Source organism: Hippichthys cyanospilos, chromosome 1, assembly GCF_059441005.1.
Source record: "Hippichthys cyanospilos isolate Australia breed blue-spotted pipefish chromosome 1, RoL_Hcya_1.0, whole genome shotgun sequence".
Classification (NCBI taxonomy): domain Eukaryota; kingdom Metazoa; phylum Chordata; class Actinopteri; order Syngnathiformes; family Syngnathidae; genus Hippichthys; species Hippichthys cyanospilos.
The window spans coordinates 32255666-32279290 of NC_142369.1; the positions used below are offsets into that span (position 1 = coordinate 32255666).

General features: G+C 42.7%; 2 protein-coding genes across 4 annotated transcripts in view; one reads left to right on the plus strand and one right to left on the minus strand.

The window, feature by feature from the left end:
- atp2a2a (ATPase sarcoplasmic/endoplasmic reticulum Ca2+ transporting 2a) overlaps positions 1–14879 on the plus strand; it is a 29089-nt gene extending 14210 nt beyond the window's left edge. The window contains exons 6-21 of one of the 2 annotated variants that reach the window (XM_088436055.1): positions 4623–4703; positions 6123–6208; positions 6300–6764; positions 7745–7833; positions 7925–8027; positions 9149–9280; positions 9355–9474; positions 9548–9766; positions 10513–10848; positions 10995–11215; positions 11306–11508; positions 11586–11671; positions 11750–11883; positions 11956–12073; positions 12867–12987; positions 14304–14879. In XM_088436055.1, the coding sequence (XP_088292181.1) occupies positions 4623–4703; positions 6123–6208; positions 6300–6764; positions 7745–7833; positions 7925–8027; positions 9149–9280; positions 9355–9474; positions 9548–9766; positions 10513–10848; positions 10995–11215; positions 11306–11508; positions 11586–11671; positions 11750–11883; positions 11956–12073; positions 12867–12987; positions 14304–14317 (2528 nt within the window). In that variant the 3' untranslated portion in view covers positions 14318–14879. Of the gene's footprint in view, positions 1–4622; positions 4704–6122; positions 6209–6299; positions 6765–7744; positions 7834–7924; positions 8028–9148; positions 9281–9354; positions 9475–9547; positions 9767–10512; positions 10849–10994; positions 11216–11305; positions 11509–11585; positions 11672–11749; positions 11884–11955; positions 12074–12866 lie in introns of both variants that reach the window. The other variant, XM_088435975.1, reaches the window with a different exon arrangement.
- Positions 14880–14932: 53 nt separating this feature from the next.
- On the minus strand, positions 14933–23586 carry anapc7 (anaphase promoting complex subunit 7). Of its 2 annotated transcripts, none has more exons than XM_088436389.1 (11): positions 23402–23586; positions 22047–22233; positions 21140–21259; positions 20805–20916; positions 20564–20717; positions 19634–19776; positions 18825–18942; positions 18345–18541; positions 18050–18274; positions 17825–17975; positions 14933–15712 (listed from the first exon to the last, which is right to left on the minus strand). In XM_088436389.1, the coding sequence occupies exons 1-11, from the start codon at positions 23416–23418 to the stop codon at positions 15523–15525; spliced, it is 1614 nt and encodes a 537-aa protein (XP_088292515.1). In that variant the 5' UTR covers positions 23419–23586; the 3' UTR covers positions 14933–15522. The 2 variants fall into 2 exon arrangements, with proteins under 2 accessions (XP_088292515.1, XP_088292432.1); XM_088436306.1 differs by lacking the exon at positions 23402–23586 and adding an exon at positions 22709–22916.
- Positions 23587–23625: the final 39 nt, after the last annotated feature.

The following is a 23625-nucleotide window of genomic DNA, read 5'->3' on the forward strand; positions in this document are numbered from 1 at the left end:
TACACAGTTACATGCTATGCGAAGGCTGCGCTGGCGGCTGCTTAAGATTCATAACGGCAAAAGGCAAAGCGGAGATCTCAAGGAGACTGTGCTGTTATTGCATAACACGTTAGATCGGTCCTAAAGGTTTTAGCATCAGAGTCAATGCGAGAGGTGGTATTCACTCTTATTGCCATTCTGTGGTGGCTTTGTTGATTGCTAAAACGGATGTAAATGCAGTTGCTTTGGACCCTGGACACTAGTGGGAGCAGAGTCCTGCTTATTTCATGCATGTTGCTCCCAGATTTTTGTAGCCTGTGGAGCAAAAGAGGCTTCAGCGTTCATTGTCTTTGAAGGTTCAGAATAAGTGCAATTTGTGAGTCAAAAATCACATTTGGCACCCCGTATCAGAATTTAAAAGCAAACCTGTGAACAGGCAGTGAAGTGGTACAATGCACAAGAATTTGGAGACAGTGCATTTCATACTTCACAAGGTGAACACCATGATGTATAAATGAGGATATGAAACAAGGTCAAATGAACATAATGCAGATTGGTGAGAATTTTATCATTTTACTTTACCAACATAGTGGCCACCCTGTGAAAGGCTTTTGTCTGTTAATAATGGCGATTTTCCAATTTGTGACTTATTACCATGGTGACAAGTACAGTAAACAGGATGCCTACGGCCATAATTACATCACGCAAGTGAGGTTGATTGAGTTTTCCTCTGTATAGGCAGTAGGCATGATGCGATTGCTTTATTGAAGAATGTGACAAAGGTGGTCAGAGAGGATTTAAATGTAAATGGCTCATGTTCTAAAACGGGAAGGTTTTGGTAAAGTCAAATACAAGAAATAAGGGAACACATTTCTTGCATTGCATTTGCATTTTCTAGTCTCAACTGTCTTCATTTTAGTTTGAACAATTCCAAGACCTCTATTATGATAAAGAATATTTGTCTTATTCCTGATCAACAGGTCTATGCTTACAAATGCTCAGCTGTGAACCTACTCTATTACCACTTATGCCAAAAATTTAGCTGCTAAAATGTTTGCCCTTTGCTTTTTTGTTTTATTACAAGATAAGTAAACTGAAACTGAAATGTACATTTTTGCTTGAAATTGCTCCACATTTTTATTAGAAAGAGGAAAATAATTTGCTGACATGCTGTTTCCATTAAAGAAATAAAAATCTCTATTTGAAAAAAATAGGGGGGTGAAGAAATGTTTGTTTTTATGTTTTAACTAAAATATCATCTTTTTTTCTATCTAAACGTTTCTTTTTGTATTTAGGTTCTTTAACCAAGCAAAAATATATTTTAGACAAATACTACAATTCAATAGAATTTTCACCAAGATACTGGAAAACTAGCTGTCTTGTTATGTTGTTCCTCAAAAAATAAATAAATCAATACTTCATACAGGGAAAATAGCCCCAGAAAGAGCAAGTAGTAGTAAATTTTACTGCTTCAAGTGGTTACCAAGGACTTCTGCTGATATTTGTGTCAAGGACCTATCCTTTTACAGCCACAGATACACAGAGGAAGTGTTTAAAAATGTGTCTGTAGTACACATGAACAGATAGAAAACTAATTGCAGTTAGTTGCCAATGCCAAGCGGATATTCATTTGAGGAGCAAATTTGTATTAAGGTGGCTGTTAAGGAAGGCTGCTTTGGAGAGCTGTCATGTCAACTCTTGTGTAATGACCCTCTTGACTTGACGGGATGTCAACCTTTTGTCCTGCTGCCATCAGCACATGGACCCTCCTGGCTGCCCCCGAGGAAGCCGGGCCCACTAAACCTCATGCTTTACCCTCACACACGGCAGGGGCAGGTGCCAATCAAAGCTGCCAGCTTACGTTGTGCCACCGCCTTGCTTGCTGTTGAAAGGTCTATTTAAAAGGCACCTCTGTGAGTCATACTGGGTGCAATGTATCACCAAGCCTGAACTCTGTGGACCTCATCACCTGTTGGCAAACACAGAGGTGCAAAAGTGTGGATGGCTGATGAGATCCTTGGACCGCTACCAAGCAGGATGTTGACACAAAATGACAGCTGATTTACGCACGCACACACACTTACTTGAGCGGGTCTGCAATGTAACAAAACCCCTGGACAAGTCCAGAGTGTCTTTAAAATATAAAACTCAGCTGCAAGCACCATTGTTGGAAAGTCAGTTTCAGCGGTCCGGCAGAAGAAATGGATTGAAGACAGGAAGTATTGCATAACCAGAGCGGATGCGCCAAAGAAAAAAAAAGTAAGAAAAACATTTAGCTCCTGTGATAGAGCTAAAGGTAATATAAGGTGAAAATTAAAGTTGTACATTCATTGTGACAGTATCTTTGTGTAGGTTACAGTAGCCTGACCTATCCATGAACCAGGATTAGTGACCTTCTCAGAAGTGATGCTTTTATTGTTTCAGTGGTTCCGTGTTTGGATGCTGCGGTGTTAGACGTCAGTCCTTCTGAGAAATTGTGTCTGTCTGGATTAGACAGTGGCTGGTGACAGGTCAACCTTTCTGGCACCACCGTCAGAACACTTGATGAGTTGCTCGTCATCATCTGCCTTCTCCAAGGCTCATAACTGAAGCACCAAACTCCATGGTTCGAGTGTACGGAATTGTAATAAAAAGGCTGAAAACGGGCAGTGCCAACACTGAAAACAGACACCGGCATGCCAATGGAATGTATTATGATGGTTTGTATTCTAAGTACAGTATCAAGTAGAGGGGCTTGTCCTTTTGTTTCTCCTTGTGTTGTCGCAGTGATGTAGAGACAGCTGCCATCATACGGCCACATTTAAACCTGATCAGAGCATTGGGAAAGATATTGAAATACTTTTTCCATTTTTGGCTTTGTGCATTGTTAGGCCCATCGCTTCTCTAAAGGTCACGTTGGTTTTACGTTACAATTGTGCTTCACTTGTATAGACTTATCATAAACAGTGGCATAAACAGTTTGAGGTTTCGTCCTTTTTGTTTTTGTTTTTTTTTTTTTTCTTATTTTGCTTTGTTTTGGTGCCATTGTTGCCCTTTTAGCACATGTAATTGTTTTGGAATTCACAGCTAATTTTGATATCCCAAATACAGAGACCTACCTAATGAAAAAAGCCATGTATACATGTGTTTGCTGCCCCCGTTCGCAAAATGGGTTGGTAATTGAAAAAAGAGAGGGTGATAAAGCACCATGCATAAAGAATGTACTCAACCATGATCATGAACATGAACCCATAAATGACTGTCTTCAGTGAAGTTCTCAACAAAAGCGCAGCACGGTCAGTGGTAAACCTTGTAAGGAGTTATCAACCAACCAAACTTACTCCAATACTGTATTTGTGCCTAATGCAGATATTGTCAACAGTCAGCTCTAACTGTGTGGAAGGACGGGCTATACAATCATTTAGTATTTTCCCAACACGCATAAGACTTAGCTCAACAGAAATGGGTGGTTTGCGCCATTGGTGGCATAAACACAGTTAAGTCGATTCACAGCCAATTGAAGCTGCTTCTCTGATTCCCTTTATAGTCGTTGTGCGAGCAAGACACAGTCTGTGACAGAGCAAAAGAAAAAACTGATTTGATTGAATTCATCCAAATTGTGTTACGTTACATTTGCCAACATTAATTTCTCCATGCTTTTCAGGTAATCATGCAAATGTTAAGGTCCCGTTTTGTTGTTGAAGATTGTACGAGTACAGTCATACACCGTAAATGTTGGAATAATTGTAAATAAAGTGATTGTACATTATTATTATTATAATACATTGCAATGAAGAAAAATACTTTCCTGCAATATAACAGCTTGCAATGAAGAAATGGTTTTCTGTGAGAAGGTTGCCGTGACAAGTTTGGCCAAGCTCAAACCGCAGACGGATGTCACTTCACTTGTGATTAAAAATATCTTTCAGAATGTCTTGCTCCATGAAATGTTGTGCCATGCATCATCCACCTACACATGCCGACTCTTAGATGAACAAACACACTGGGCTCCGGCCGTGCTTCTCCCCCCAGCCACACGTCCGCCATTTTAGGCCAGAACCTTCATGTAACCTAGGAACCTCTGAACCAAATAAAAAGAGAGGGTTCGGAGAGACTGCTTCAGAACGCGGCAGAATTTATTTGTGCAGCCCTTCTCTGTTCTCCTCATGCATGAGCAGAAATGAACGTCTTTTCTCAGTCTTTGTTTATAGTTTTTCACAAATGTCTATTAGGTAAACTTGACCATACATAATTTAAATTTCAGCCATTTCCCTAGTTTCATGTTATTTCATGGTATAGGAAGCCGAATTGGGTCGCCACAATCCCAAACTGGTCTTTTCCTTTGAGACAAGCCATTTATGGCTCACGAGCCCTCCATTTCCTCCTTTTTTTGGCTCTCTTTCCTTTCCTGCAGTGATGTCAGCTCTTCCCAACGGACTTGTGACAACCCCCCTCTGCAATTAGCTTCCACCTCCTACGTCTAGATTACATGACAACCAAATTATCGCCTTCAAATTATAGCTCATATTTGTTCAATTTGTTCATTTAGTTAGGACGAACATATAGGGCTGTACGAGAAAAAGGGAACAATAAATGGGTTTAATGCCTTTAAAAGCCTGTAGCATTGTTTTGCACTGACATGTTGTTTTTTGTTTTGGTTTCAGTTGGAGACAAAGTGCCTGCTGATATCCGTATATGTTCAATCAAATCAACAACTTTGAGAGTGGACCAGTCCATTCTCACTGGTAAGTCTCGATATTATGTTGATCAAGCCAATTGAGGACATCTCACCAAAATGTATTGACATTTGTTAAATTCAGTAAACCACTCTTCTAACCTAGTCTCACCACCTCCTCAAGGTAATCCAAGTCACACGTCACACCTCTGGTTGTATTCTTTTGACAAGTTATCTTTAAGTAATTTTAACCCCTGGGTATCTGGGGATTTTTCACTGGCTTGGCCTTATTGTCACCCATATGAATACTGTATATATATATTTGCTTTCAACGCCTCAAATTGTTCAGTGCCATCATCCCTATCTATCTATCTATCTATCTATCTATCTATCTATCTATCTATCTATCTATCTATCTATCTATCTATCTATCTATCTATCTATCTATCTATCTATCTATCTATCTATCTATCTATCTATCTATCTATCTATCTATCTATCTATCTATCTATCTATCTTTTATATTAAAAAAAATGTAACAATGCGAAAAGAATAGCAAAAGTAACGACGCTGTATATTTATATATTTATGCAATTGAAAGAGCGGCGGCTCAGTGGCGCAGTAAATAGCACGTCCGCCTCGCAGTTCAAGGGAGCAGGGTTCAAATTCACCTCGCTCCAGCCGTCCTGTTTACAGTTTTCATGTTCTCCCTCAGCCCGCATGGGATACTAAATTGTCCGTAGGTGTGATTGGGTGCGTGAATAGTTGTTCGTCTTTGTGTGCCCTGTGATTTGCTGGCAACTGACTGACGGACCGCCTACTGTCCGAAAGCAAATGGGATAGGCACCAGAGAGCCTGCGATCCTTGTGCGGACAAGCGACTCTAGGGGAAAAAAAAAGATGTGAGTGGTCATATGACACTCTCAATATGAGCCATGTTTGGTTCATACCTGAGCCCTGAACAACTGGAAATGAGTTGATTTAGCGCCTCAATTTGTATTTTACAAACACTATGTTAATTGGAATACAATGTTTAAACTGGTGGGGCAGTAGAGAACATGCAGTATTTTGAATAGCAGCACAACTTGTTATTCTATCTTTTATTACGTGAATCCCATTTTTTGTCCAACAAATTCTACCCCTTTCAACTTATTCAAACAGGTCATTGCTCATAATACAATGATATCACACAACATTACCAATTATTCAACATTTTTCAATACCGTTTTACACAATTCCACTTTGTTCAAAAACTTTCCAATCTGTCCACATGATTCCATATTGCTCAGTTTCATTGGATATTATAATAATAATAATTTGTGATTCTGAAGCATTCTACGTCATTCGATTCCATTGTTTAATTCCCATTCATTATTTTACCATTGTCGTGCAATGTCCCCAGAAATGAGTTCATCCAGTTGTAAACTTTTTTTTTTTTTTAGGCGGACTTCCCCTTTTAACCATAATGAAACCTGTGCTTGTCTTTGTAGGAGAGTCTGTCTCCGTCATCAAACATACAGACCCCGTGCCTGACCCTCGTGCCGTCAATCAAGACAAGAAAAACATGCTATTTTCTGTACGTATGCTTCCCCACCAACTTTGAAAGATTTTGTTGACGTCACTCAGTGTCCCTGTTCCTGTAGTTGACCCAATATTACTCATTTCAGGGTACTAACATTGCTGCTGGGAAGGCCGTGGGTGTGGTGGTGGCCACGGGTGTTAACACAGAGATTGGAAAGATCCGTGATGAGATGGCAGCAACTGAGCAGGAGAAGACACCCTTACAACAGAAGCTGGATGAGTTTGGTGAACAGCTTTCCAAGGTCATTTCCCTTATCTGCATTGCGGTGTGGATAATCAACATCGGCCATTTCAATGACCCTGTTCACGGAGGCTCCTGGATCCGCGGGGCTGTCTACTACTTTAAAATTGCTGTGGCACTGGCTGTGGCCGCCATCCCAGAAGGTTTGCCTGCTGTCATTACCACGTGTTTGGCTCTGGGCACCCGCCGCATGGCCAAGAAGAACGCCATCGTCCGCAGCTTGCCATCTGTGGAGACTCTGGGCTGCACCTCCGTCATTTGTTCAGACAAAACAGGAACTCTGACCACCAATCAAATGTCTGTCTGCAGAGTAAGTCTCTCTGTGCCTTACTGTGTAGTTTGTGAGCCGGTGCTTTGTCCTCTTAGGTTTGATTAACACGCCAAGTTGCCTGGCCGTTGTGGCTTGCTCAAGTAACACTGTGCAAATACTGGTCCCTTTGTGATCATGCCGCGGCTTATTTAGCCAAAGGCAACCGGCGGGCACTTGCCCTGCCTACATGAAGTAGTTGGTTGACATGCTTCCCTTATATAACTGACCTTGCATCATCAAACTGAAAAGGAGCCAAGCAGAGCTGTCGTTGTCTCTATGAGATAACCATCTCCTTAAACGTCGTCACACTGAAAGTTGCTTGGTTTCTTTGACTACAAAGCTGTTGAATTGTACAAATATTGACCAAAGTATTACTGATTATTTATAACGAACTTTATATGAAGTCAATGGACCGTAAATAATAAGTATGTTGAAAAATCCCACAATGATGACACTAAATGTGTTTTTACTTGCATAGCACTTGAAATGTAAAAGAAATAATTGGTTTCACTATTTCCCAAGCAGAAGAGAGACCAAATTACCTGCTGTGGTGTTTGGGTTAAGTCTCACATGGAGCTTCCCTCACTTTGCCTTTTGTATCGCTAGTCACACTTCACACTTACAAGGCTCCTTGTTTGGGAATGTATTTTTTTTTTAAAGGCCATTTTGAATTATGATTATTCGCATCATCCATTTGTTGTCATCCCTATGTGTTTGTGAAACGTGTGTGAGAAGGAGGAAATCGTTTTTTTTCTGTGTGATACAGCTTTGCACTGCCCATCCTTACAAGTATTTTTCCTTCCGTGCTTCCCTGCAGTAAGGCTTTGCTGTCTGATTTTTGGCAGCAAGCTACCATCCGAAAGAAACACTCTGTGTATCAGCACAGGCTCAAACAAGCTCTACTTCATAGGTCCACTGCTGCCACCTGCTGTGTCTATCCAAAGTCTGTGTCATATTAATGCAGTCTTTTGAATTCCCAGATGTTCATTATCAACAAAGCTGAAGGTGAGAGCTGCTCTCTATCCGAGTTTACCATCACAGGGTCTACTTATGCACCAGAAGGGAACGTGTGAGTATTATAAGGAAAATGGCATTTGCTTTACCGTGAGATGGTTTTAATTGGAGGCTGATTGAGGTGCATGTATTCTCCTTTTTTACAGATACCAGGAAGGTAAACAAGTAAAATGCTCTGACTATGATGCTCTGGTGGAACTTGCCACCATCTGTGCCCTGTGTAATGACTCGTCGCTGGACTTTAATGAGGTTTGGACAAAATCCAGCTCACCTTTTTGCAATCCTAATATTCAGAGGACGCTTGAAGAATCCCTCTCACAGTAGCGAAGTTTACAGATGTCTGCTGACTGACATCTGACATGGAGCAGATTAGATACTAACAGAAATGCTTCACAGCATTTGCGCCGCCGGTGACACAAATGTCCGTATCATTAGACACAATGAAGACTGTCACAATAGATTTTGTGTTTCAAAGTATACTGTAGAATTATGTTTGGGATGCTGCACCTGGAGTGGTTGATGTGATCACAGAGAATTAACTTGTACAATTGGCGGGCTTGAAATTGCACTGAATAAGACCAGGATTCATATCTTTTGATGTCACGTACCTGAAAGAGGGAGTCATCTAGTGGGCAATTTTGAAAGCTCTCATTGTATTCAGTTTGTATATCTGAAAGATGGTTCCTCAGGCCCCACTACTATTTTCTATACTCTATGTCAGGGGTGGGGAATTCCGGGCCCCCTGTACGTTTCCTAGTTTTCTCTCTCAAACACACCCGATTCAAATGGTACGGGTTGTTTTCAAGCTCCAACAGACCTTGTTGATGAGCTAATGGTTTAAATCAGGTGTGTTTGAGAGAGAAAACTGGAAAACATGCAGGCCACCGGCCCTCAAGGCCTGGAATTCCTCACCCCTGTTCTAATAACATAGATTGAATGGAGCCATTTTTCAGTTTTATGTAGATGATAGCCAAGGTTGAAATTGAGTTTTGTTTTCCTCCCTCCTATCAAAAGACATCTGCTCTTTGCTACATTTTTGACTGTTGTAGACCAGAGTAGTGTGAACATTTTGCACATGAATGCACCTGCCCATTGTCAGCACATCAGACGCTGCATATCACAGCGTTTATAAAGAACCAAGACAAGGCAGGAACCGTTCCTAATATTTTGTACACTCTCACGTACTGTAACTTCTCTAACTCGGTATATTAGACAGAACTCTTTGTGGCCATGTGACGCCCAATGAGTACCTTCTATATCTTTGAATGTTTCTTTATTTTGTGAGAAAATAATAATTCCACGTGGAATTGACGTATCCTTTGGAAAAATAAATGCCAATAATTTGAATTATTACGTATGTTTACACGTAGGTGAAAGGGGTTTACGAAAAGGTCGGCGAGGCGACAGAGACGGCGCTGACCTGTCTGGTTGAGAAGATGAACGTCTTCGACACTGAAGTCCACAATCTGTCTAAGATCGACAGAGCGAACGCCTGCAACTCGGTCGGTGACACTAGCTTCGTCCGATCTCCCATTTCATGCAGCAAGTTTTCTTACCAGCTTTATGGGAATTTCAGGTGATCAAACAACTGATGAAGAAGGAGTGCACTCTGGAGTTCTCTAGGGACAGGAAGTCCATGTCTGTCTACTGCACTCCCTTTAAGTCTCGTTCTTCCTTGGGAAAAATGTTTGTCAAGGTATGCTTTGACAATGAAAAAATTCTCGGCCGTCTCATCCTCCAGGCGTCAAAAGTTTGAACTTCTCTTCCAGGGAGCACCAGAGGGAGTCATTGAGAGATGCACTCACGTCAGAGTGGGCAACAGCAAGGTTGCACTAAGCAAAGCCGTGAAGGAAAAGATCATGTCTGTGATTCGTGAATACGGGACCGGTCGGGACACGCTCAGGTGTCTGGCTTTGGCCACGCGAGACAGCCCGCCCAAGATGGAGGACATGATATTGTCCGAACCCGCCAAATTCTCTGAGTATGAGGTGACTGCTACTTAGCAACTAGGAATGGGCATGAAACAATATTTTCTCTGTCGACTGCGCTTAACGGCCTAGGGGAAAGTTTGGCTCAACTCGGGCTTTTATATGTTTTTGATTTGTGATATCAAAGGAAAAGCATACAAAAAAAATAACACTCTGAGGCTAAAATACTGTATTGCCTAATTTGTCAAAACATGTAGATTTTAAATATGCAGTTCTACCGTCCCTTCTAAATGCAAATGAGAGGTTGAGAGGTACACCCTGCAGATGTCAAATTTAGCCCATGTCAGGCACATTTTCTGTCATTAAAAATTAGAACTATCGAGAACCCGATGTTTTATTATGCAGTTCCCTCAAATTTTTCCTGAATCCTTTCAACGGCACTTTGTGAACATGGCGCCTAACTCCCATCAGGCAAAGTTCTTGCTATTCATTGTGGGACTTGTAGTTGACAAAAGGCTTCAAATCAACAACTAAATGTTGCAGGAAAGCTTTTATTTTGCTGCAGAGGAGCCTTTTTTTCATGCGTTGCTTCACATGATATCTGCATATTCCCACCTGCTAAATATGCAGCACTGAATAGCATTTTTTTCCTCACTAAATCAATTCTTCTCATCGAAACAGCTTTGGAGTACTCGTATGTAAATATACATACTGTATGTGTGGATAGAGCCCAGTAATAGAGTCAATGAATTAATGATCACGCAGAACCCGGAGAGTAAACTTTAGCGTGCTTGGCCTGTCTCCAGTCGGACCTGACCTTTGTCGGCTGCGTGGGCATGCTGGACCCTCCCCGGCAAGAGGTGGCGGCATCCATCAAGCTGTGCCGCCAGGCCGGCATCCGCGTCATCATGATCACCGGGGACAACAAGGGCACAGCCGTGGCCATCTGCCGGCGCATCGGCATCTTCGCCGAGGATGACGACGTGGAGCAGATGGCCTTCACCGGCCGGGAGTTTGATGAGCTGGCGCCCGACGCGCAGCGTGAGGCCGTCACCCACGCTCGCTGCTTCGCACGCGTGGAGCCTTCGCACAAGTCCAAGATCGTCGAGTTCTTGCAAGGATTTGACGAGATCACAGCTATGGTACGCCATCTCAAAATCGGTACCCGACGTGACCGGTCGGAAACTTTGTCGTCGGTTCATCCACGTCTTGCTTTCAGCGACTTCTCTCGCCGTTTTCCCGTAAAGCTTTATGGCGAGTATTGAAAGGATACCGCGCTTGTCCGCAGACAGGAGACGGTGTGAACGATGCCCCCGCCTTAAAGAAGGCGGAGATCGGAATCGCCATGGGCTCCGGCACTGCCGTGGCCAAGTCGGCCTCTGAGATGGTCCTAGCCGATGACAACTTCTCTTCCATTGTGGCCGCAGTGGAGGAAGGCCGCGCCATATACAACAACATGAAGCAGTTCATCAGATACCTCATCTCCTCCAACGTAGGGGAGGTGGTCTGGTCAGTTGCCCCCATCCCTTCCCATCCCATTCCAACTTTTGCTTCTGTTAGTTTTTCGGCCGTGTTGACGTCTCGTTCCTTTGCCGCCAGCATCTTCCTTACAGCGGCGCTCGGGTTCCCCGAGGCGCTGATCCCGGTTCAGTTGCTGTGGGTCAACCTGGTGACGGACGGCCTCCCCGCAACCGCCCTGGGCTTCAATCCCCCGGACCTGGACATCATGGAGAAGCCTCCCCGCAACGCTAAAGAGCCGCTCATTTCCGGGTGGCTCTTCTTCCGATATCTGGCCATTGGCGGTGAGCGTCCCCGCCCGAGCCTTTCGTGCGTTTCGAGACGTCGGAAGTCGTCTGAGGTGGCGCGCGCTTGCTCGCAGGCTACGTCGGCGCCGCTACGGTGGGAGCCGCTGCTTGGTGGTTTACGCTCTCAGAAGACGGGCCTCAGATAACACTGTACCAGCTGGTAGGTGGGCGCGATAGCGTATAGCGGGCCGGGCCCGACCGAACCCGCCTCCACTCGAAACTTCCTCCTTCTCCGCAGAGTCACTTCCTCCAGTGCAGCCCGGACAACGCAGACTTCGACGGCCTGGATTGCGAAGTGTTTGAGTCTCCCTACCCCATGACCATGGCCCTGTCCGTCCTCGTTACCATCGAGATGTGCAATGCTCTCAACAGGTACCGAAGCTTCAGGGAAGGGCGTAAAAGCAACATTTGCGTGCAATGGCCTTTTTCTTCTTCTGTCCAAAGTCTATCTGAGAACCAGTCCCTGCTGAGGATGCCTCCTTGGGAAAACATTTGGCTGCTAGGGGCCATCTGCCTCTCCATGTCACTGCACTTTCTAATCCTCTATGTGGAGCCTCTGCCAGTAAGTCTTAACTTTAACCCTTGGCTGGCCAGCGATTTTTCACGAGCCCGGCCTTATTATCACCCAACTTTGGCTGACTTTGAAAGGGTCATAACATCGTCAAATAGAAACATGTATTTACTTTCAGCCCCTCAAAATGTTCAGTGGCGTCAGCCCTATCCATGCAAATACTTTTCTTTTCATGTACAAAAATTGTAAAAACGCGAGAATAGTAAAGGTCACCATGCTGTCTATTTATTTATTTATGAAATTGAAATAGGAGTTTTAATTATGTCAGCTTTAGAGTATGATGACTTTTGAAGAACCCTGAGCAACTCAATGAAGTCATTGAAAGGCTTGCAAATTCTATTGCGCCGTTTGTGGGTTGCCGTTGAAAGATTTATGTAAAAATGAGGGAAAGGCATAATAATACATTGGGTTTTCAATATGTCCAAAACTGACAATACTTCCTGTTTTCAATAGCAATAAATGAGACCGACATATGCTAAATTCGACACCTATAGTGTGTACTGTACATCTTGACCTTCCGTTTGCAAGCATTTAGAAGGGACGCCATATTGAAAGTCCACTTGTTTTGACAATCCGTGCAATATTTTTGCCTCCTAGTGTGTGTGTGTGTGTGTGTGTTTTTTTTTTTTTTTGAGATGCTTTTCCTTTGATATCAAAAAGCCCGAGTTGAGTCAAAAAGTCCCCCAGGGGTTAAAAAAACAATAACTTTATGTAGTGAGTTTCTCACTGTGTGCAACGACTGCATCGGACTGCAGGATTAACGGCGTCCGTCCGCGTTCCTCAGGTCATCTTCCAGATCACCCCTCTGGACGCCACCCAGTGGATGATGGTGCTGAAGATCTCGGTGCCCGTCATCCTGCTAGACGAGCTGCTCAAGTTTACGGCCAGGCACCACTTGGACTTGGGTAAAGAGTCGGACAAGCCGGCGGCGGGCCACAAAGGGCGGCGCTCTCTGTCCGCATGCGCCGAGGGCATCTCGTGGCCCTTTGTGGCCATCTCGCTGCCTCTAGTGCTGTGGATCTACAGCGCCAACACTAACGTGGCTGCCGTGCTGTGGCCCTGACTGACCTCCCGGGCACCGCTGTGGAGTGGACATTAACACGCACATATCTAACACAAACATTAACTTCCATCCGGTCAACATTCGCTCCTGGTCTGATGACGGACGCATCTTTGATATTTAGGACATTTTTAGCAATGCATTTTGAGGGGGGGGGGCTCGGAGTTCAATGTTCATACTTTGTTCACGCAAGTTTTTATATTATTGTTATTCTACATAGGTATGTCGACCTAAGAGAGAATCGACGAAACTTTTATAATAATGGATCATTCGTCGTCTTTGAAAGCGTGTCCGGGGACAAGAAGAATGCTAATCACGTAGGCGTCTGCGTTTATTATTTTCTGCATTAGGCAGAGCACAGCTACCTCACCGCTGTTCTACAACCGTTACAACTCATAGTTGTCTCCACAAGCCAACAAATGATTTGAAGCGCCCGACGACGTCATACAAAATCATCTTTGTGAAGCGAGGACGCTCAGCGCGTTACATTTGTTGAATGGTTTTAAATTATGTGTACGTAAATGTATAAATTGCACATACTGTACTTGAAAACACTGTATATGTTACATCACACGAGCGGCCTGGTTTTCACCTCTGTGTCACTCGGAGATTTGAGTGTGCGTGTAAAAACGTGTACATAGCGCACAAAGTAGAACCTCTAGATTTGATTGTTGCTTTTCAAATATTCGACAAGTGCTTTTTGCCACCGAGTGCCATTGAGCTTTTTCTTCAAAGCCTTCCATGCACTTGCCTGCGGCGTGAGCGAACTGCATGCTTGTCCGTTGTTGTGCAACCGCTCCTCCTGAGATGTTTTGAACGTACTTTCAGCATTGTATTAACGGCACTCGAGTTGAAAGAGGCCTCCAACGGGATTTTGGTACAAAGGCCTTCAGAGTCACAAAGTGCTAAGTGGATGTTAAATTCACATTTCAAACTGGCACAGAATGTTTTGGTTTGAGAGTGGCCAGACTGACAGTCTTCCCCACAGCATTATGAATATTGTTATTTTGCTTTCTTGCTTTACATTCAAGTCATTGTTTTCAGATCACACGCAGTGCATATTGCCAATATGTTGTACATTAAAATAAGTTTAACACACTTGGAGTTGTAATATATAACACTGTTGATTTAATGGTTCTCCTCCCTCTCTTCTCTTCCCAGCAAAGGCCATGTAGGCCTCAACTCATCTCCAAATTCCTTGGCTTTGTTTTGTGTTGTGCATGTGTTTTGGGCAGCGCACTTTACTGTTGAAGAGCTGAATGTCCAAAAGGTTGAGTGTAAGACCGAATATTGACAGAATGGCCACGAAGCAAAGTCCTCATCACTTCTTTCATCCGTGTGCGTGAAGAGCCAGTAACTGCTCTCATGCGATTCTTTACCTGAAGATCTTAGTACTGTTGTGTACATTCATTTGCATAATATTCCTTGGTGCATGTCTGCTACAGTTGCTGACTTGTGTAATAGAGAATGTCAAGAACTGCTTAAAGGTTACTCATCCGGTACAAGTGTTAGATAAGCTTAAAAACTGTTTTGTTTTGTTTTTTTGTTTTTCCTAAGGAAATGCTTTTAATGGAATGGTTATAAATGACAAGAATTTGGAGCAGATCTAGTGATATCCAACAAGGAGCGGCGGGAAGTTGGTCGTTTTTGCTTCTGTACCTGTTTTTGTCAGATTGTTCAATTTGTCACATGACCTTTGGATTCAGGTAAATAAAATTAGATTTAATGAACGCTCTACCTTAAGCCTCTGTCAGTGAACCTTACAGAAATGGGATCGCATCCACATCAACTAACTTTAAATGAGTTTAATTGTCCATTTGGAAAAATAAAACAATATAAACACGTTGTAATGTTAACAAAATGCATTCCAACATGACTGATACAACAAACAGGCTTTACAATAAAAAAAAAAAATTAATTTTGATGGACACCATTAAGTGTGTAAAGGCAATTTTGATGTCATTAAAATGTTGTGTATTTAAATAATTTGTTTTCTTTCTTCCCTCGTCTGTTAGTCGCAAATTAAAACAGTCCTGTAGTGACGCCAGCCATCCTGACCACAGCTTCAGCTTATCTTTTACCTAATAAGCTTTATTTCAACACACCAAGAATTGAACGATCCTGCAATAATACAATAAGGTTAATTTTTCCAGAACAAAACGGAATAAATCATTTGAGAATCTCGGTGGGGACGTACGGGCTTTCGTGTCAAGACAGATGAGAAGAACGGGCAAACAAAAGTGAAAAGGCTGAGGTCGGTCAATAGTTGAGGCTAATGCGATCCTTCTTGAGCAGCAAGACTACAATGGGAACGTTCCAGTCCACGGCGCTACGCTGTGATGAGCGAAGGCCGTCCGTAAGCTCAGGAGGTGGCCTGGAGCTACTGCATGCCAAACCACTGCTCCTGGTCAGCCCACTGTGCGGCTTCACTGTCACTGCCCTCCAGGTCGCCATCTTCCCCGCTGCCCTCCATGTCGTCACCATCCACATCCACTGTGGCGTCCGTAGGACTCTCCTCCTTCTCCATCTTCTGCATGCCTTCCAAGGACTTCTGATCATTGGGGTCCAGACTGTGGGGGTTACAAAAAGGAACACGGAGTCTGATTTGTCCAATTCATAACGAGCGGTCAGGTACCCAGCACAACAACATGTACTGTATAATTACGCTTACTGAATACTTTAACACCTGGGTGTCCGGCGATTTTGTCACCCAACGTGGGCTGACTTTGAAAAGGTCATAACACTGTCAAATAGAAATATTTATTTACGTTCAACATCTCAAAATGCAATAATAGCAAAAGTAACTATGCTGTACATTTATATATTTATGAAATTGAAGCAGGAACATTATTTATGCCATAATTAAGAGGATTATGACTATTGAACACATTTTGCATTATGGGAGTCCTGGCTAAGCCAATCATCAAAGTCATTCAAAGATTTGCAAATGTCATAAGACGGCCGCAAGCTGGTTTTGGGGTAACGACGCAAAAATTTCTACTGCACTCCGTTCTCGAGTTTCAGTTGAAAGCATTAATGCAAAAGTGCATAGTAAAACATCGGGTTTTCATTATGTCCAAATTTGACAATATTTCCAGTTTTGAATGGCAGTAAATGAGCCCGACCTGGGCTAAATTTGACATGTGCAGGGTGTGCCTCTCGCCCTCCCGTTTGCAAGCATTTCAAAGGGACGGCACCCTGGCATATTGAAAGTCGTCACGTTTTGACAATCCAAGCAATATTTTAGCCTCCTAGTGTTTTTTTGGATGCTTTCCCTTTGACATCACACATGAAAAACATCAAAAAGCCCAAGTTGGGTCAAAATTTACCCAAGAAAGGTTCTCTGCCAACTTGGGTTTTTGGTCAGGCAAGTTAGGGTAAATACTGGTACACAATTTGTAAAACAATACTGTGACCTTAGAGCACAGGTGTCAAACTCAAGGCCCGGGTGCCAGATCCAGCCAACCGTGTAATTTTATGTGGCTTTCAAAGTGCTAATTACGACTTCAAGTATCTGGCTAAAATACCAATTTTGCAGGTTGTCTTCAACTTTTGGAAATTTGGCCTGGAAACAACAAGCATTTTGTTTGTTTGCTACCAATACCCCTTTAGAGCAGTTTTTAGCGACCTCTGGTGTCAAAATCTGCAAACGTGACCACAGTCATCACGGGCCTCCAACAGAGACGGTTAACTACAATGTGGCCCATGATAAGAATGAGTTTGACACCCCTGCCTTTGAGGAAAAGCTCAAACACCTCATAGTGCAACCACAGCGTAAGTAAGTCCAGTGGTATGACTTACGACGTGATCTGCGACGTTCTTTCGTCCCCTCGTTACGATATTTTTCCAGCCTTACGACAAAAACAACTGTCATGACCCTAGGGGTTGGCTGTATTTGTGTTGTTCTGTCTCCATCTACAGGCGTTTTAAGGTAATTGCTCTTATTTTCTGGTCACATCAAACTGCCTGCGCTGCAACGTGCCACTCAGATGCTGGTCTGCTATTGGTCTGCGTCACGACTCCCTAAGATACTGGTCTGCTATTGGCATTATTGTCAAAATGGCGGCATGCTACAGACTGGATCGCGTCTGAGTGCTTAAAGTAACTATTGTGCATTTTACTGCTTAATTCAAAGTTGAATGGGTGAGCCATGGCTCGGAAGATTGCTAGTGATTTTAACGAGAGAAGTAAGAAGATGATTTATGCGGAAACGAAGCTGGAGATAATCAAGAAATACGGGAATATGGCCATTACAAGCACGTCACATAAAAGTAAATAAATCCTTTCTATAATTTTTATTTATGATGTTTTGTAATTTTATACCTGTATATTTACAGTATATACATGAATATTAAAGCACTTACTATACTATTTTGATACCATTTTTAATATGTATATACAGATAGGTTTGGATTGCCCGCCATACGGTGAATTCGCGTTACGAGCCCAACCGCTGAACAAATTAATCTCGTAAACCGGGGGCCCACTTTATTGACAAACTCCCATTTTTTCTATTTGGTTATGCTATTATGGCCTGACTATATGAAGGTGGTCCTCTCACGTTGACATAGTTTAATGATGCCAAACTTTAGAAACTAAAGTCTTTGGTGCTGCATGAGTACATAGTGTTGTTAGGTCGTTGCAGAAACTAGTGGCTGCTTCAGAACATCCTCGTGACTTACCTGAGCGCAATGCTGTACTGATCCATGGCCTCTTGGTAGTCATTGACAGCCACCAGGAAATCCCCAAGCATCCTGTGCAGGACGCAGTCGCTCTGATTGGCCAGGGCGTTTCGGAGCAGCGCGATCCCTTCTTCGTGTTTCTGTTCTCGACCTGCGCAATAAAAACAAAATGCCACATGTCACTTTGAGAACGTGACATTGCAATGTTTTGAAAGGCGCACATACTCAGTAGTTCGGCCTTTTTGACCACAGCTTTAGTGTAGTCAGGCCGCTGAGCCAGCGCTTTGTCCAGCAGGGTTTTGGCTTTCTCCTGTGTCACGGGGTCCTCCAGGCACACGGTGGCAAGAATGGTCAGAGTCTGAGCGTTGGCCCCCAGCGTCTTGTAGATGTTATTGGCCATGCCCATGGCCTCTCTGATCCCATTGGACGCCAGGTAACAGTCAATCAGACCTGCGAGGAAAACCACTGACGTTACCCGGTCGAGGACGTGAGCAGCCGGCCGCGGGGGGGGAAAACGTACCCTCGTAGCAGTCGAGGCGACAGGGCGCCAAGCGCATGGCCTCTCGAAAATGGATGATTGCTTCCTGAACGCGGCCCATGTTTCTCAACGCCGCCCCCTTCAGGAGGAGAGCCTGCACACTATTGCTGTTTAACTGAATGGCCTTGGCTCCCAGGTAAAGGGCTCTGGAGTAGCGCTTACTGTAGAAGCTGTGACAGCTAACAACACAACAGTATACACTTACAGTACCAGTATAAGTCCATTACCTCGATGATTTAGGTATGAATCTGCAATTCAGGAACATTTTAAATAAATTAAAAAAAAAATTAGAGGGCGCTTCCAAAGTTTTGACTGATACTGCAGGTTTTTACTTTGCCCACAGTGTGACTGTCTTTATGGATCTCGTGCTATTTTTTGACACGGTGCTCCTGTTCTATGATCATGCAACACCCGCCCAGCCAGAACCCACGCAGGCACTAGTCTAGCCACACACGTGCTCACCCCGAAATCACCCAAGGCTCCGCATGCTGGTCAGAAATATTGAACAGTCGTCCGCCCAAGACCTCGACGTCCTCCAGGTGTCCTTCTCGGGCCCACAGGTAGCCGTACACATCCATCCCTGGCAGTACAGCACTGATATATTAGCAGCAAGGAGAGAGCTTTCCAAGTCATGTTTGTATTATTTATAGTACTGCATAAACACTGTCATCTAAATTAGATAGAATTTGGACAGACTGTGACATTTAAAGTTGAAAGGTAAGCAGATTTTCAAGGAATGTTACAAACAATTATACATATATTCCATGTACCTATCATATTTCATTTCATTTACATATTTACTACAGCTGATCCTTAAATATTGTGGGAAATCATTAACATGATTGGTATCTTCACATAAACTGGTGCCCTTCGTATCAGTCAGTACCGAAGAAGTAGCTCAAATTATAAAAGGTTGGTGACCACTGGATTAGTTGATGGGTGGATGGATGGATGGGTGGATGGATGGATGGATGGATGGATGGATGGATGGATGGATGGATGGATGGATGGATGGATGGATGGATGGATGGATGGATGGATGGATGGATACTTTATTACACCTGTACAAGTACAAGGCAGTAGAAGGTAATGAAATTGGTTCTGCAGTTGGTGAGTGTTGGAGAAAAAAAAGTCTACACGTTGCATCACATTGTTATATCAAACGCAATTGCAATTATAAGATACTATATTACTTTTGCAGGGCTGAAGACGGCCTTCAGGGTGTCTACAATTAATGTACCTAAATGAATGTTATCCCACAGTAGTAGTACCTTTGATGAGATACGGATCCAGCATCTGAGCTTGTTCAAATTTGAGGATGGCGTTCTTGGTGTCACCTGCCCTGAAGTAGACATCTGCCAAGCTCACCAGGAGGTCCACGTTGTCCCGCAACAGGGACTTCTTCTCCAGAGAACTGAGACAAAGTAAGGGGAAGGAGGACGTACAGTATTGGTAAATTATAAGTGGAAAGGACATAGAGGAAATCGATTTTCATGTCTCAATATCCGCTTGTCTTAAAGTTGGTTTTGTTAATGGGGACTTAAGGAAAATTGCTTTTTTTTTTTTGTTTAATCGTGTAAAAATAGTTATGTGTCTGGAGGGCCTTCCCCAATCCAAGATTAATGTACACAATCAAACTGCTTTTCTCCCATTGGCCTACTTCTGAAACTGTTTGTGACTTTTTATATAAAGCACTTTAGAATAACCACTGTTGCATTGGAGCGAAAAACAGTCATACCAAAACAAAGACAGAAAAACATTAAATGAATAAAAAATAACTTCATAACACAATGCAACACATGCCATAAAATACTCCTGCATGAAAAGCAATAGTACAAAAATAAGTTTTAAGACAAGTTTTAAAAAAAAAAATCAACACTGAGGGGCGGTTGGCTAACATTTAACAAAAGGTCATTCCAGATGAAGGGACCGACAATGGAAAAGGATCAATCCAACTCTGAGCCTCCGCTTTATCATCGGGGCCTAAGTATAGGGGTGTAGGATCTCAGAGAGAAAAGATGGTTTGAAGGCATTTAGTAGATTAGAAAACAATGAAATAACCCTAAAATGAACTTTAAAATGCATAGTGAAGGAAGGCCAGAATTGAAGCTACACGCTCCCTCCTCCAAGCACCAGGTGAGAGAAAATCCAAGATTCAAGACTATGAATGTGACGTGATAAAGTGATCAGTCTTTGCTTACCAAATGGTGTTGATGGCCCTTTGATTGTCACCTGCATGTATGAAGGCGTACGCCTTGATCCAAACAGAAAGCCAGTCCAGGTTGGGGACGCTCTGGATAACATCCATGGTCATGGATGCCACTTCAGCTCCTCTGACTGATAAAGACAGAAGGCCTGTGGGGGCAAGCAAAGAGGCAAACTTCTGTGGTTACAAACAAGACGGCAGGCGGTAGCAGCGGGAAGTGTTGCGGTCCTGCATACCAATAATTGCATCTAAGGCGAGGGGGCACTGTCGGAGAACTTCTTTGTAGCTCGTCACTGCAGAACGCTCCTGGCCGGCTTTCCTGTACAGGTTGGCTAGCATCATGTTGATCTAGGGCCGAACGGTAACAACAATCAGATGAGCCGATCCAGAATTTAACTTTGCGCGAAAAAAAAAAAGAATCTGTGCTAAAACACTTTGCGGCATCCTTTGATTGAGGTTACTACAGGAGTAGTATTATGGGATGCTGAGCTCTGTCTACTGTATCATGTGCCTCTTGTTTTAAATACTAAAATGTGCTCTACTTTACAATGACTCAATGTAAGACACCCACCTTCGGAGTCCTCTGCCGAGAAGGAATCCCATCAAGGACTGCGATGGCATCTTTATCCAGTTTCAAAATTGTATAACATTCAGCTATCTTGTATTTCACTTCAATCTCTGATGGTAAACTCTGAAAAACAAAGTACATACAAACGGACTGGGTAAGGAGTACATGCTTACGAAAAAATGATTAACATACGAGCGCCATGAAAAAAAAAAAAACGATTTCTCACCAGATGATTCTTAGGTCGTTTTAAGCCATTCATCAAGGACAGACATAATTATGATTCGGGGGAGGGGGGGCTACACAATGGAATTTGGATATGTGCCATGGCAGTAGAAAAGGGGAAAACAGGGAATCGGAAATTCACTGCAAGTGTTTGCATTTTCAACTGAGCAAATCACAATGCTCCAGAAATGTTGAGTCAGCAGGCTTTTGGTCCTTGATGGCTATGTCGAGTTCATGGGCACCAAGCTGGTATAGACCATTAGAGGTATAGACCATTGGAGATTATATATATATATATATATATATATATATATATATATATATATATATATATATATTTTTTTTTTTTTTTTTTTTTTTTTTTTTTTTTTTTATGGCCCATTAAAGATGTGTTCACAAAACAAGGAAAGGAATTGGTGATGGAGACTTGTGGAAGAATGTGTTGGTCACTCACAATACCAGGCAAGCTAAGCAGTATGCGACATCCAATTATTGTATTATTATTGATTTTCTTGATACACTGTATTTCATATTGAATTGGTGTTTCTTGAAATGTGATCTATATATTATAACGTAAAGAAATACAAAACAAACATTGACGGTGAATTGGGAACTGCAGTGCTGACTAACAGAGTTCTTTTTTTTCCGATTTACTGCAGTCTACAAATAACGTTTTTGATACCCATACCTGTGCCTGAAGGTTTGCCGCAGTTCCACCTGCAGAGGTACGAACTTTGGATGTTTTGCTGAGCACCTTCTTCTGTTGCAGTGCCATGCTGTATTTACAGGCAGCGTTCCGATACTCTTTATCGTGGAAGATGGCATCAGCATGGTAAACCAACAGCTGGTACTTTTGAGCAGGTGAGAAAAGCTCTCTTGGAATCAAAACAGATACAAATTCAGGTGAATGGCCTTAGTTTGTTGTAATAAATCCTCACAAGTAACAGTGTACGACATAATACAATTTACTTTGTGAAAATGGAATGCTTTAGTGAAAAGGAACAGTCAGAATGTTTCTTTTGACTCCTTTTTGAAAATAGCCAATAAAAATCGTCATATTTACATTAGACACATATTCAGTCCAGTAAGGCATGCGAGTCACGCATCACATTTTAAGTCACCGTTTGCACTTTTACAAAAGCAATAATTTCTTTGTTGTTATGCTCAATAATGTTTTCATTTCACTATGCGTGCGGTACTTGCGTAACTGAAAACCGTTAACGATTTTAGTGATGCCCTATGTAGGCTAATGTCAACCAATGAGCAATGCATTAATTGTGGGGACTAAAAACCGAAGATATGTCAGCTATATATGCGCAAAATAGACGGACCCCGAATTTACATACTTACGGATTGTTATTACTCATCGTCAACATCAAGCTGCTCAATATCCTGACGTTGGAGTGGAGACCAGCGGCGGCCATATCTCGCACGTGATCCACTACATTCATTTTTGCTAATGATTAAGTTTTATTCGGGATTAAGATTTGTATTGAAAGTTTCAGTTTATAAACAGCTAATGCTGCCTCGCTAAATTGCTAACTCTGTTGTGGTGTATTAAAAATGGCGCCCGATGACCTCTCTTCCGCATAAGGGGGAATGCTGCATTTACGTGCACATCGAAATATACGGCGCTCTTTGTCTCGATTCAACGATTTGGTAAATAGTAACGAATGCACTTAAAAGCGCTTTAAGAATTGAACACAACGCTCAACGCTTATACATTTACACCTATCAAATGTAGTCATTTAACTTAACGCTAAACACTCACAGTGTGCATACGCTTGATCTGCATCTTAATACTGCATTAAAGGTTACACGCTGGATTCAAATGATTCGAGGCTGATCACGTAAATGTGATCCAGTTTTTGTAATCGAAAACAACTTGCAAGAAATTTCAGGTTTGAAAAAAAAACTAATTCCACTGGGACAATTAAGGAATTGTACGTACTATATAAACATACAATATTTGAAGAACCAGAAATAGCGTTTGATCGTTTTGGGTGCCATGTTTTCTGAGCAAACTTAGATGACAAAACATACCTTAACTTGTATCTCATTGAATTCCATTGCTTGTGGTGACTCTTTTACAATTGTTGATTCTGTTAATTACTTTGTCTTTTAAAGAAAAAGTGCTTATTACTGAGTGGCTTTTCCAACACGGCCGCATCCTAGGATGTACACACGGGCTGAGGTAAAGATGGAAAGCACCGTTGTCATCTTTCTGAATGCGACGCGGACTGTAGGCGTACTCGCAAACCGTCAAT